The sequence below is a fragment of the Fringilla coelebs genome (genome assembly GCF_963513975.1).
Source record: "Fringilla coelebs genome assembly, chromosome: 3".
Lineage (NCBI taxonomy): Eukaryota > Metazoa > Chordata > Aves > Passeriformes > Fringillidae > Fringilla > Fringilla coelebs.
Window position 1 is genome coordinate 73,037,548 of NC_140030.1, and position 15,468 is coordinate 73,053,015.

General features: G+C 45.5%; 1 protein-coding gene across 1 annotated transcript in view; it reads left to right on the top strand.

Moving 5' to 3' along the window:
- Nucleotides 1–835: 835 nt before the first annotated feature.
- Nucleotides 836–15,468, top strand: part of TRIM67 (tripartite motif containing 67) — a gene marked incomplete at both ends in the record, with an annotated part of 33,875 nt that continues 19,242 nt past the window's right edge. Inside the window, 5 exons of the mRNA XM_084202692.1 lie at nt 836–1,753; nt 6,928–7,023; nt 10,807–10,929; nt 12,172–12,282; nt 14,448–14,607. Of these exons, the coding sequence (XP_084058818.1) occupies nt 836–1,753; nt 6,928–7,023; nt 10,807–10,929; nt 12,172–12,282; nt 14,448–14,607 (1,408 nt within the window). The remainder of the gene's footprint in view (nt 1,754–6,927; nt 7,024–10,806; nt 10,930–12,171; nt 12,283–14,447; nt 14,608–15,468) is intronic.

A 15,468-nucleotide genomic window follows, 5' to 3' on the forward strand; every position in this document is an offset into this window, starting at 1 on the left:
GCTGTCATTCCTGATTTATCTTCGCAGCAGATTCCTGTTGGGGTCACCGGGCTGGGAGCTGGGGCGATGTGGCACGTCCCCCGCTCGCTGCGCTCTGCCGCCCCTGCCATCCACAGCGTTCGTAGCTGGGGTTCGTGCTTCCCTTTTAACCCCTTTCTCATCCCTCCCTCTGTCAGTGCCTGACATTTTGTGCATCTTGGTTGTGCTCCGGCATGGTGAGAGCCGTGTGAAGGAGAGGCACGAGCTTAGTTTGTTGGTGAGCATCCTCCTCTAATTCGGGGACGGGAGAGAGGGCTACTAGAGATAACGAAACCCCGCCTGCGTTCAATCTGCTACCCAAACAATGGCTTTATTTAAACATATGAAGACATCGCTGCGTAGAGATCCTTTAAAAAATGTTTTAGCCTTTCCCAGCCGTAGACAGAGCGACCACTTTATTTGCTGGAAAGGGCTCTTCCCGCCCCTTCCTACTCCTGCCCTGCCTCCGCCCCCCGCCTCCCTTCCCCATATATTATTACTCTATGCCACCAACGTTAAAACAGTCCCACGGCGCTCCGTGTCCGCGCCACGGCCGGCGGGCAGCCTTTCCCTGGCCCCGGGCAGCCCGCGCCCGCGGGGCGGCTCCCCCGGCGCCGGCCCGGCCGTGCGGAGCTGTCTCAGCGCGGCGGGTGCTGAACCGCGCGGGGCGGCAGCGGCGGCCGGAGCCCTCCCGGCCTCGCCCCGGCGCCCGGAGCGGAGGGAGGCGGCGGAGGGGGCGCCGCGGGGGATGGGGGGAGCCGGCGGCGACCCCGCGCCGCCCGCCTGAGGAGCCCGCGCACAAAGCCGCGCCGCGGCCATGGAAGAGGAGCTGAAGTGCCCGGTGTGCGGCTCGCTGTTCCGGGAGCCCATCATCCTGCCCTGCTCGCACAATGTCTGCCTGCCCTGCGCCCGCACCATCGCCGTGCAGACCCCGGAGAGCGAGCAGCACCTGCCGCCTCTGCTGCACTCTCGGGGCCCCGCGCCGCCCGCCGCCGCCGCCGCGCCGGGAGCGGGGCCGGGAGCGGGGCCGGGAGCGGCCGCCTGCCTGGACTCGGAGAGCGCGGCGGGCGGCGGCGGCGGGGACCACGCGGACAAGCTGAGCCTGCACAGCGAGACCGACAGCGGCTACGGCTCCTACACCCCCAGCCTGAAGTCCCCCAACGGCGTGCGGGTGCTGCCGCTGGTGCCCGCGCCCCCGGGGGCGGCGGCGGCTCCGCGGGGCGCCGGCCCCGCCAGCTCCTCCCTCACCTGCCCGCAGTGCCACCGGAGCGCGTCCCTGGACCAGCGCGGGCTCCGCGGCTTCCAGCGCAACCGGCTGCTGGAGGCCATCGTGCAGCGCTACCAGCAGGGCCGCGCCGCCGCCGCCGCCGCCGCCAAGTGCCAGCTGTGCGACCGCAGCCCGCCCGAGCCGGCCGCCGTGCTGTGCGAGCAGTGCGAGGTGCTGTACTGCGCCGCATGCCAGCTCCGCTGCCACCCGGCCCGCGGGCCCTTCGCCAAGCACCGCCTGGCCCCGCCGCCCGCACACCCGGGCGCCCCCGGCGGCGGCGGGGACGGCGGCGGCGGGAAGGGGGCGGGCGGCGGCCGCAAGCTGCCGACGTGCGCCGAGCACGACCTGGAGAACTACAGCATGTACTGCGTGAGCTGCCGCAGCCCCGTCTGCTACCAGTGCTTGGAGGAGGGCAAGCACAACAAGCACGACGTGAAGGCCCTGGGAGCCATGTGGAAGCAGCACAAGGTGAGTCCTGACGGCCGGCCGGGAGCTGGGGTGATGCTCAGAGCTGGGGTGATGCTCAACACTGTGGTTTGTTCATCCCAATGCCCCAAAAACGGGTTGCAGTTTGTGGGACATGAGGTCCTTCACGTCCATCATCCCCTCAGACTTTTCTCCCTTCGGAATGGTGCTCTTAGGTTTATGGCCCTTCTTGACTTCCCGCTGACCCCGCAGCCTCTGCTCAGGGTTGGAAAACCCAGGCTCCCTCTCATGTTGGCCTCACCTTGACCGCTGAGGTTCCACCAGGTCTCAGGCAGATAGCTGGAATTAGCAAGTCCATCTCACCAACTTGTTTGCCTTCCACAGGGTCCTTGGCCATCCTGTCCTCAGCTGTCCCATGCTCTCGCAGGGGCAGCAGCTACCTGTGGGGAGACAGGGTGGTTGTTCCTTCTTCTCACCACCTCCCTTTCATCCAGGACTGTGCAAACTGCCACATGTGTGTCAATGAGGGAGAGTGGCCCACAGCCACCCAAGTGTTTTAGACAAGAAATCATGGTACAGATGATCATGGACTGGGTGTTCTTATGGGCTTTAAAGGGGTCTCCTCCCACAGAGTTCCCAAAGAAGCCAGGCGTAATGGCTGGAGTGATTTTCATGATACAAAGATAAATAAGGAATTGTAGATGGGGACTAAGGATAAGTAAAGCTTTTTCTGATTCAGATATTGTCACTGACTCTTGCTTCCCTGCAAGTGATGCTCCCTGCCCCTCCCTGGATTCCTTTGTGGAGAGGAATGACTACACATGGGTTTAGTGAAGTCTGGTGGGTCACTTGGTCATGCTTTCCTTGCTGAAAATAAGGCTTTGCAACCATGTGAATAAGGAGCAAGACATGGCCTTAGAAGTTGAAAAAATGTATGAAGTTAGTTCTTTCTTGCTGAGAATGGTGGACCCTGGAAAAAGCATTAGTTCATACATATGAACTTAGAGAGGGGACTTCAATACCTGAGAGCTGAGGACAATCCTTTGGAGCTTCCTGCTGTGCTGGGGTTAAAGGACTTCTCCCACAGCTGTGCAAGGAGCACTTGACCAGCTCTGCTGGCTGCAGGATTCCCTTCTTTTTACTCTCTGCTTGCAGTTAGCAGTAAGGAAAGCAGAGAGAGATCCTTTCAGACACTGCAGGAAAGGTCAAAATCAAGACTGGTGTCATCACCCCTCGGCCATGGAGTGGTGAGGTATTTGTCAAGACGAAAAATTACTTTAAGATCCAAAGAAGATGTCCCTTGGGTTGATCTGCCTTGTTGATCCACCCAAGAAGAAAGACAAACTTCTTCTGGAGGTGTTTCAGTTTGAATGTTCTGCCAGCAGCTCAGCCGTCATTACTCCCTAACATGATGAATGCTTGTGCAGAGAAGTTCTCCTGCAGATTAAACATTTGCAGCTGCTGTTCATATCCCAGTGTCAGAATCCACTTCTGAGCAGAACTGTTTTGATGAGGAGGGTCTGAGTTCACAGTTCAAACGTGGCTGATGTTTTGAAGGGCATGAGAGACCAGCTTGTGATGTACTATGGTCTACCTTGAGTTAACTGTTTGATGCCCTTTGGAACATGACAGTCCAGTGTAATCAAAGTTCAGAATCAATCATTTTGTCTCTTTCCTACTGTCAAATATTGAAAAAACCCTTTTGGCTGGTATTTTTACTGCATTTTTTTCTGTGACTGAGGTATCACAGAACATTATTTTTCTCTTGATTTGCATATTCAATCAATGTCAAATTCTAGTGAAAAGATACCCTCAAAATTAAGTAATTTGGGGACTCTGAAATTATGCTCTTGTGAATATAATATTTTTCAGAAAAATGTGCTTGGCACAAAATAACTATAATGGAACTATATAGCCAGGCAGCCTAAATCATCATCTCACATTCATTCAGATAAATTGTTTTGGAATTAGATACTTCTGCTTAGAAATAGTTCTCTGGTACAGCAATTTCTACAAGTTTATTACCTGCAGTTACTTTGGCCAAACCATAAGTTACTTACATTGACTGGCATGCCAAAGGTAATTTAAGGCTTTATGTATTCTCTCCAGATGCTCTGGGCATAGCTGGTAGAGGCAGCTGAAAGGTTTGTTCTTAGACCAAGGAGCCTTCCTTGTGTTAGCCCTTTGTTTGGCTCCTCCTTTGTCTGGGCCTTATTGCAGTGACCTAGTGGCAAATGACAGAGTGTAAGAGCTTGTCCAGGCAGTGCTGCAGGCCATGCAGGGAAATGTGCCCTTACTTTCACCTCTGCTGCTGATACCAAAGCTGTACTGGACTGGTTGGCCCCTGTTAGTGGTGCAGGTTCCCCATTGCACTGCTGTGTATAACTTCTACAAAGTAAAATTGGTGTAAAATGACATCTAGTCTCCAATGGCACAAATCTATGAAAATCCCCTGGTTTAGCTGGACTTCATTATATTCACTTGCCTAAAAAGTGCCTCTGGACCAGCAGTTCAAGGTTATTAAGAAAAACTCTAAGTCTTCCATTGAAGTTTAATCCCTTCATGTCTTCTTAGCAAGTACAGTGATACTGTAATCACATTTAGGTAGGACTTCAGACCTATGAATGTGAGGAATGATGGGGGACACATTTCAGCTCTGCCCATTCTAAAGGGTTAACTATACATAGGTACCAAAATGCTGAAAACACCCACAGCTGGATCTGTCTGTGAAGAGCAGGCAGGCAGGTGTAGGAGTGCTCAAGCCTGCTTTTATTTCCTGATCTAAAGACTTGTGTTCCCAAAAACATGTGGGCTCTATGAGAATTCAACGCCAGGACAAGCTTATCTAATCAATAGTCAATCTGCTGCTAAAGAGAGACGGAGGGAAGGCAAGCTGAATGAGCATGAACTGTTTGGTTGAAAAAGGACATGGCCATTATCGGGTCCATTTTCTGAAATCAGAGGTCTCCCTGCCCATCTGGGTTCAGTTACTTACCCTTGTGATCTCTGTGCTCCTGTCATTGGTGGAAATAGAAATTTGGTATCCATCTCCAGCCCTCAGATTATTGGTCTCAAGACCAGGTATTAAAGTGAGGATAACGCCAGGTGGAATACTGTTTGTCAGGAGTTACTAATTGTCCCAGTCATTGGAGCTTGTTACATGTCAGTTTAGCTTACAATACATATTTCTGTGAAGAAATATGCTCTGGGTGTACAGGGCATTTTTTATGGCTTGGTTGGTTTACTGGGGGCTTAGTCATGTAGCTCCACTTGGTTTTAATGAGAAGTGCATGACTAAATTCCTCTGATTTGCAAGGTATCTTTTACAAATGCTTGGAAAAACAAAGCTATTATCTCTAAGTGGGTTTCACAAATGGAAATCTGGCCTTCTAACTCGGCTTCATGCTGCAGTGGAGTTAATGCAACCACAGGTTTTAATGAACAGATCAATTTGCTTATGAGCCCTTTAGACAGTGACATGGCTGAGTTTCTGTTGCAGCTCTCTGTGATGGGAGTGTGCCAGGAGTGACTGTGCTGATTGCCATTGGTATATATGCTGCTTGCAATTCTTCTGTGGTGGTTTTCTACAGCTGCTGTGATGCCCACATGCTGCCTTTGTCTCTTCTGATCTGGAGAAATGAACTTTGAGATGATTTGAGAGCTGGGGCAGATGTTGGGAAAGTGGAAGTTTTACTTTTGTTGAGACCAGCCATTGGTTTTGATTTGAAAGAAAGGAACCCTTTCCTCCCTGAGACAATTTGGTCAGGACAGTCAATAACAGAGAATATAATGCTTCTGCCACCTACTTCTTTCTTGCTTACACCCCAGCTGCTTTGTCATATGCTGCTTTAACCTTGTTCTGTGTCATCTTGACAAATAAAAGGCTCAGATGTGCCCTGTGAGTGGAACAGAAAGTGTGATCAAAAACTTAAAACTTTGGCAAACATCATCAGCCTGTGCAGAGCTGACCTCAATGGTTGTCCTGATTGTCTGATCTTGCAGAAAACAGAGATTTTTTTTCATGGACCTGGAGTTTGCTTCTGTGGCCTCCCGTAGTGTTAATATCAGACATCATCATTTCAGGTTTTTCTGCATTTACAAGGGTTTGTGTAAGAAAGTAGCAGAGATTCAAGTATTGAGAAATAGGCACAGTAATGTGTCTTCCGTTTACATTTGTTATGAATGAATTTTGTAATGCATATTCTCATTTATATTTTAGCACTAATGTGCTTTCAGGGGGCCCCTTTCCAGCCTCTTGTTCCCCAGTCTGACATACATCCAGGGCTGCTCCATCCCAGGTGCAGAACCTCGCAATGGCATCAGCCAGTTCTTTGAGTACCCTTAGTGAATCCTCTTGGGACTCCTGGACTTACAGGGATCCACCTGGAGTAGAAAATCCTGCACAAATTTGGGGTTGACTGGGAGTTAATCACTCTCACAGTCATGGTCCTCCAGCTCAGGGCACTGGAACCCCAAAATGCATCACTGGGTCTGCCAGGGGCAAAACCACTCTTTCCTTCCTGTCCTCGAAGTTCATCGACATGCCTCTGGTTCAGCTTAGAGATCTCAGGTGCTGGCTGAGGAAAGGGAAGGTCAGGCTCAGAGTGTGGACTTAAAAAAGACATATTCTATGTGCCTTACCAGTCAAAATTAGAGGAAGGGTTTATTCCAACTTTTGCAGAAACATTCACCCATTTGTTGAGTTGGAGCATGTAAGACTGGAGCCCCAAAGGGACATTACTGTGAAGTCTGAGAAGGCAGATTTGTCTTCAAAGTCCTCGTGTATCTCAGGTTTGGTAGGATCTACCACATTTATAAAGATTTCAGACTTGGATGAAAAAGAAGTGTCATTTTGGAAAGCACTTGGGGATTTTTCAGCATGACAGATGCTACTGTGTAAGTGTAAGACTACTACCTCCTTATACACGTGGGTAGCTGTTTTATAAAAAGGTGTTTGACTTACCAAGTTGCTGCAATAAAGTGGAACGTGCAGACACAATACTTGACTGCCCCCACATGCATATTTCACCCTCATTAAATCTGATTACAGTAAAAATCTTAACTGTTCTTTTCTAGCAGAAACGCTTTGTGGGATTAGCAATACATGTAAGCCTTTTTGCACATTATTAATAATCAAATCCAAGGATTACTAAGAAAATCATTTGCATTTCATCACTAACTTTTTCTTTTTTCTCCTCCTTTTTTCTCCCTTGCAGGCGCAGCTGTCTCAGGCTTTAAATGGTGTTTCAGATAAAGCAAAGGAAGCTAAAGAATTTTTGGTTCAGCTGAAAAATTTATTGCAGCAGATCCAGGTAACTGTAGAATATAATCTGTTTTGATAATACAGTAATCAATAGAACTGACTGAATAATTTATTTGATGACTTTGTTTCCTATGCTATTCTCATCTTTCCTGGAATCATCTGACCTTTCTTGAACGGATTTGCTAGGTAAAATTGTTCATCAAATAATGCCTGCAAGCCCCACTTAGCTTCTAGATTGTTTGCTGTTTGTTGCAAAAAGCTGATACTCAATACTGGACAGCTGAGCTGTGTTGATTAGTGTTTGATTGAATCCATTAGTCATGCTACTAGGCTCCTCCCTGACTGCAATTGCTTGAATTCATCGTTTAGGATAAATTCTCATTTTAGCACATTGAAAATTTACTGCTAGCTTTTCATCTTACATCTCCTAAAAATGCATTAATTTCTGAGAAAAATCCAGTCAGCCTGCCTATTAGAGTACTTGTAAGAATGCCCTACACATACTCAAAAATACAGGAATATCCTACTAAAAAAAAATAAAAAGGAACTGCTGCTAAATCAATGTGTCGTTTATTGGAGCGTAAGTTATTTTCATGCCTGTAATTGTCCAGATTTAATAGTCAGAAAAAGAGCTCATAGCGAGTGCAGTAATTGAGGGCACAAACCCAAAATGAAAAGAGCCTTAATTTCAATCAAATTTAGACTCATCAGTGCTGGAGGTCAGATGATCCTCAAGGTCCTTCTCGCCCTGCGGAGTTTACCTGGAAATGTGCCACTCTAGTTTGGGCTGTGCAGTGTCCAGGAGGGGACACTTGTGTCCTGTGCTTGTTAGTAAGGGAAAACCAAGCAGAAATTCAAAAAGTTTATTATTTATTCATTAAAATATTCCCCCTAAAACCCCAGAGGATGAATTTGTACCACAAGAGATGCCCAAGCTCTTGGGTTGCCTCAGGGCAGCCTGACAACGCACCCTCACAGTCTCCAACAGCCCTGTGGGGAAAGGGAACGCACCAAAATGAGAAACTGGTAAAATTAAAGGACATTTAACAGAAAGAAACTGGTGCAAAGCCACTGACTGGTGCTTGTAATGCGCTGTATTTTGGCTATAGGGTGAGGTCTCTCTCACCTGACTTACCCATTTAACAGTTATGTAGCTCACATAGTTATGTAGTCTATTCATTTAGACTTCTTTCACTGTCCAAGGAGAAAAGACAGGCACCTCTAGAGAGCATTTCTTCCTGTAGGTATGAACTGCTATTTTAGAATGGGATAACCCATCCAAAGCAGTAGTCTGTCACCAATCTTTCTTGAGTCATCTAGCTGCCATTACAAATGTATTTTTCCCTCCTGAAACCTAGAAGTGGCCTATTATGACTATTTATGACTATGCTGTAAAATCCTTTAATGTGTTTCAATAAAATCACTGCCAAATTGCTCTGCATAAGGGAGCTGCTACAGTTGGATCGAAAGACCAAGCCATTTATTTGATGCTGCTTGTTGCTTAAAATGCTAGATGAGAGCTCAGAAGAGGAAATTATATCCAGCAGTACCCTCTAACATTTAGCCAAGTCTGGGCACAAATCTGAATCTGACCCTCACATGTTGAGGCAATCTTCATCCTGAGCCTGAGTGAAACATCAAATCTCAGCAAACCAGAACAGCAGGACTAATCAGCTGCATATTGTATTTCTAAGTAAAACAAGACTGAGGCATGGCTCCAAGATGGTCACCCACACACTTTAACCCTTAAGGAGCTCCCTGGAATGTTTTTCTCCCGTGACCAATTGCACTGCTCTCATGCAATGTTTGAGCCGCCTTTGACAATAGCACATTCCAGGGAATGTTCCTGGTAGTCAAGTTTGGTACAGCCACACTCTTAGAGGGGAAAGGTTTTAGATGTGTCATGAGCCAGTCTGTGCCTTTTGACATTTGGACAAAAACCAGTTCTTGTACTGTTACTTTGTGGGGGAACAGATGTAGCCTTTGTGCATAGGTTTGTAGCCAGACACACATCTCTCAGAGCAGGTTATTTACAGTAGAAATCTTGTGACAGCTGCCACACTCGCATATGGATATTTACCCCTCAGCAAAAATGTATTTTAGTAATACTTTTGCACAAAGGACCAAGCAATATGTAGATTTTATTATCCTGTCTCAATGTGCTGCAGACCAGGCAGCCACCCACATTCATCTCCTCTTCTGAGTTTTCCAGAGCTACCAGGAATCGTGCTTTTATCTTACCTGGGGCAGTTTGCAAATTCATAACCTATTTTTCTTTTCTCTGCTTTGCAGATCTGTTGTTTTCCCCTCTTTTTTCCTGCCTTTTTCTTCTCTGAGGTCATTTTTATATCTCTTGGTCTTTTCTTTTCAGATACTGCCTGTTCCTCATTGCTCCTGTTGCTTCCTTGCTTCTCCTTCTTTCTGTCATGATCTGATTTTCCCATTTTCCCATCTGCTGTAACAATTTCATACCTTCTCACTTGAAGGAGGCATATCACCAAACACCCTGTTTGATGTGTGAGCAGAAAACGAGGAGAGAAACGATGCACTGCAGCCACCGACTGGTCCGGGCTCTGTGCACACACCAGCCCTTCAGGAGCAACGGGATGGAAACGGGCTTAGGGGGGAGCTGGGTGTGACACCAGCAGAGGAGGGGGAGATGCAGGCAGGAAGAGCCTAAGACAAAGCTGTGAGCAGGAACTGAGCCGTCTGGTGTCTCCCCAGCCCCGGATAAACCCCCGCCCACATCTCGCCGGCAGGTCTGGGACTGCACTGGGGGCTGCTCAGGGAGCGCTGACCCTGCATCCATCAGCTGGAGAATGGGATGCAGGGGTCACAGTGAGGGAAGGGAGTACAGTGCTGAAAATTCTGAACTCAAAATAGAGAAGACAAAGTAAATTAGTGGAAAATAAGAGAAAAGCTAAAGACATAAGAGATAATAATGAGTTAGGGGAGTACAATGTCTTAGCAGAGAGGCGCTTCTCCTACAGTACATGCTTAAAATCTTCTCACATTTAATGATGATTTTTTCCTTTTTAATTGGGGTATTTGGAAGGAAAGCTGATAGCACACCTAAACGTCTCCTTGGAAGAGGAGCTTGAAAGTTTTCTCCTTCTAGTCTCATGAGCAGAGGAGGTGAGGGAGAGTGTTCCTTTGCATGGGTACTACAGAAGCAGTTCCAGGAATTTATGTAATGCTAAATTGTTCCCAGAGCCTACTAAAGGCTCAGTGTTGTATACCTCATGCTGGTTTCTGCCTAGCAAAGAATTTTACCATAATGTGAATAGAAAGTTGCCTCTTTTTTTAAAAGCTAATCAAGTACATAGCTGCACTGCCAAGCGCTAGCTTTTTTATAAAAAGTACTCGAAGCAATACACAAACCTTAGGGCTTTGTACCTCATTAATTTCCTTGTAATAAGCCAGTAGACCAGATTCTGGTCCATAATTCTGTTCTAATTGCTGTGGTACAGAGCCAGTGATTTCAAAGTTGCTACAGTGGGATAATTAAAACAGATTGGAGAAGAATCCTCTTATGTATGTATGCACTGTGTATGTTACATTTAGCATTTACATTATGTTGTACTACATCTGTCGTCAGGAAAGTGCCAGTAAATCATGGTTTTGAATAAGACCATTTGTGGCATGGCATGTTATTGTTTCATTTTACAGCATGCAGCTATTACTGGTACAGCTGTAATGAAAATCAGAAAGGCAACAAAAATGCTGAGGGTCTTGAAAGGAAATCTTTTCTGAACAGAAAAGCGGGTATGAGCAATAGCTTAAGCTGCAAACTGTGCTCTCTCTGATGGGTCTGACTCTGTCCTTGTTGCAGGAGAACGGGTTGGATTACGAAGCCTGTCTCGTGGCTCAGTGCGATGCCCTGGTTGACGCGTTAACGCGGCAAAAGGCAAAACTGCTCACAAAGGTCACCAAGGAGCGTGAGCACAAGCTGAAGGTGAGCACGCCTCTCATCAGCTCAGCACAGCTGCTGAGGGATACCTGGTGTGGTTTATCAAGTTCCCCTCGACAACGAAATCTCCTAGTAACCAAATTATAAAGTTCCTTTAGCCGGTTCCAGTTCAGCAGTTTAATGGAACTGTGCCTACGCACGTTAAATGATGGATACACTTCAGCAGTTTGTGGAATCGGGCCGTCAATCTTTATTTGTCTTATGGTTTGGGGCTATCTTTTGAGAGGTGCTTATCAGTGAAAGCTGTGTGTGGTTTGGATTTTGGCACCTTCTGCCCAAGTAAACAGCTGTGATTTTGATATCTCTTTGAATCTTTAAATTCAGGTAAGCCACCTCCAGAAATACATGAGCTACTCAAATATATTAAAGAATTGCAGTAAAAGGAGATGGCAAGAAGAAATCTAAAGTGGTTGTATGAAGTGGCAGTCAAGAAATATTTAAATGGACACATATCTTAAGATGCTGATCTTTATGCGATTTTGAGGTACCATGGTGCCCTTCACATTAAAAGTATCTAAGACAGAAGGAAAAAGGGAAATGGATTATCTTACATATCAGTTAACAAAATCCACCTGAGATCAGCATTCAGCTTGCTTAACAAGAGCCAGCACTTAGGACATACTGCTGACAGCACAGCAAACCCTGCAGTTTATAGCTGTCACAAATTGTCCTGCAGAACACAGTGCTATTAGACCTAGTCCACAGCCATGTGGCAGCAGAATCAAGACCAAAATCTGGAAAAATGGAATGCAGCTTTTTATTTCTTAATTCCAGCAATGTGGTCTTAAGCAGAGCAGGTTCAATGATAAATTGTGAAGAGAATATTTAGGGTATGATCTGCGAGAAACCCCTCCAGCAGTTTGCCTCTAAAGCGAAGGACTTTTTAAAAGCTCAGATGTTAGTGAAAGTGTGACTGGAAATGTGAACACTGCAAATGCAGATTCATGTTCTGTGCCCTCTCTGCCCCAAGCAAGCCTAATCTTTGAGAAATTAATCTGCTCTGAAAATTGAGATTCCCTGTGCACAACATTTTGCCAAGCTAATTATCGCTATTTACAATACAGAGCAAGTGAGTGAAGCTGATGGAGATACGGCAGTGGCCATATGGCAGCTAAATTAAGCATAGATTTAACACACTCTCCCATTCCTTGTCTCTTCTGAAATAATTTTATACAATTCACTGCAGGCTGAGGCAGTCATAGAACTGTACTGATGTTTGTTTTCCAGGTTGTTTGGGACCAGATAAATCACTGTACACTGAAGCTACGCCAGTCAACGGGCCTAATGGAATACTGCCTGGAAGTTATCAAAGAAAATGATCCTTCTGGGTTTTTACAGGTATTTTTCTTTCTAATGTTCTGGGGAAAAAAAATAAATACATTAAAGCTAAGTCTAAAAATGTGTGACCTTGTTAATTAGCCCCTTCCACCTCCAAGGCAGGTTCACCTTAACTCCTGTAAGTACTGTTTGAAAACTCAGAGAGCCTGGTGACTGCATGAGTGTCCCAGCAAAGAGATGGCTTTAACAGCTGCACCCTGACTGAGGTGGGGAGTTAGTGGTCACACCGCTCCCCTAACTCCTGATGTCTTTCCTCTAGCCAGCCCTTCCTTCTGGGCTGAGAAAAAGATGATATGCAGTTAATGATAGCTTTTTGCAGAGTTTTATTTTATTCTCATCTGAAAAACCCAACACAGGGCCTCACAGAGCTCTCTGATTAATTTGGAGAGGTCAGTGACTCAACAAAGTAGTACTTCTCCCCCTTGTGCTTCTCCCCTTTGCTTTCCTGTGTAAAAGAGTCCTTTCAGCACCTCCCCTGTAAGGAAATCTAGTCTGGAGGGGCTTCATGTAGCTTTGCTTTCCTGAGATTGTTGCATCAACACCTGTGGCAGCTCCAGGAACCTTTTCTTTGCAAAATATGGCCTAGCCAATCATTGCCTTAAATTGCAGGATACTGCTTCTTAGGTGCAAACAGTGAAAATGTCTATTGATGAGACAAAACATAATAGTAGTTTTTTCCCATAAATTATTTTGCTTAATTTATTCTTATATGTTTATTAATAGCTTTATTTTGCCCTAGTGGTTTTGTTGCCTTATTTACTTCTTAAAAAGAAAGGTACATCAAACAAAATGACCTGCACACATGAATGCATGAGTGTCAGGGGTTTGTCAGAGCATCTCTGAAAAACAGGATGAGAATTAGCCAACCTAAACCTATTAACACTCCAGACTGATTGTTACTGTCATGTCTGGTCTCAAGCAAGAGAGGGGAATGTGTGGTGTAGATTAATCTCAAGGTTACACAGATTTTAACGGGCTGTTGGCTGGACACCAGAGGACAAACAAAACCTTCGGGTCTTACCTACATGCTATCTAGATAGATACTTTACTTTCTTTTCAGCTTACTTTCCTTGTAACTTCTGTGGCTTCAGTTTTTGCAGCCCCCTTTATAAAAAAAAAAAAAACAAACCATTTTTGTTTTTACTTTTCCCTGGTTTATCTAATGATGCTTTCAAGACAGACAGCAAACACTCAGGCACTGCATTACTTTGAGCAGCTACTCCTGCAGCCAGAATACTGAGATGTGGCCAAGGGATCCAGCATCCCAGTAAGTGACCCCAAGGTTGCAGGAGGCTGTGGATGCTCCTCCACCTACTGCACAGACTGATAAGGGGCTGTTGATGCAAGGGCTCAGACAGGTGTGTCCTCAGTAAAAGTAATGAGGAAAAGTATCCAAATTCCTGCAACAAAGGAAAACTCTCTCTGTTATACCCAGAAAAAAAATTCTACGCCCTGTGACTTACAGGAAGTTCACTGTCAGGGACTCCACGTATCCAAATGGCAGCTTCACTGAACTCAAGGACAGTTGAGCTCATTGATCTCCACAGAGCCAGGATTTAACTTCCTGAAGTGTCTGTTGTGATCATTTTAGTTTGACTTTTGGTCTGATTGTCTGTGGGCTGAGCTGGAGCAAAGCTTTAAAAATTAAGTTCAGTTTTGATGTAATGGTAGAAAATCCATCATATATGTGAAAATCTATCTGACAATTTATCACCCTCACTGTGAGTAATATACACCTTCTTTACCATTTGTTCTTTTAATCCTTTAGCTTTCATCCACTGAATCATCTCTGCTGAATGGAGAGACTCAAACATTTAAGCCTCTCTTTGTGCAACTTCTTTTTAAACAGGAGAGCAAAAGTAGACCATGCAGATCGGAGAACAGAGTACAGGATTATATGTGGCATTCAAAGGCATGACACACAACATAATCTTAACAGGCTTTATACATGCAGTTTTTACATTCCTAGCCTAGTATGAGATTTATTTTGAAAAGACAAGATGAAAGGATGCAACATAAATGGACCTCACCCCAAAACAACCAGATCCCATCTCATCTGTTTTGCTGTCTTAATCCTGTTTCCTTTGTGCTGTATCTGACAGGCATTCTGTCATTTTTAATGTGTGCATCTGCCATTTCATTATAAACCTGATACTCTCTTTCAGATTTCGGATGCTTTAATCAAGCGTGTTCAGGTATCTCAGGAACAGTGGGTCAAAGGAGCCTTGGAGCCAAAAGTATCTGCTGAGTTTGACTTGACTCTGGATAGTGAACCTTTACTGCAGTCAATTCACCAGCTGGATTTTATTCAGATGAAATGTAGGGGTGAGCTCTTATGATCTTCCTTTTCCTGTTTTTCATGCATGTGTTGAAACAGTGCTGGGAGGTGTGAGGACACCAAAGGACGAACGACTTGAATTTGCTGGATAGTTTTAAAAGGTGTTCAGGCAAATTCAGGTTACTGGGTGTTTCCTGGAATGGCGTGCTCCCCTCACGTGTATAATCTTTAAGTGCATCTGGTATTTCTATCTGAGCTGAACAAGCTCAGATAGAAATACCAGATGCACTTAAAGATTGTAAAGATAACTTCTTCAGAATAGGGCTTTGAAGATTTATAAGACATGAGCTGCATGAAACTTCATGCCATTTTGTAGCATTCCTAAGTCTGACATGGTTAATTCAAGATACCAGTTACCCCCTATCTTGTCAGAAACAGCTGATGTAGAAAATAAATTTTAAACACACATACACACACACACTGAGTTGAATAGGGAAAACCTCCCCCAGCCTTTGACCTTTGACTTGTATCTGGACTGTGCTGCAAAAATTGCCCATCTTAATAAAAAAAATCATGAGGAAGAGATTCACAAGGGGAAAGTACCTCCATGGCTGTACCATTCCATGGTTCCAGGTAGCAGGATAATTCTGATGAACAAGCTACAGGGAACTGAGGTTAAAAAATGTACCTAAAAGAAGAAGCTGATGAACAGGACGTGTCACTGACATTAAAAAAAAAAGAAAATTAACATAATGAGCTTTTAATGGGGTTAATTTATGTGAAGCAGGCTGAGAACTGCATCAGAATTAGACAGATCCATAGAACAGTTGGGTTTGAAAGCCATTGTGGTCCCTGGGAATGATGTCATTAGCTTCTCTCAGTGGTGATTCAAGCCCTAACTATACATG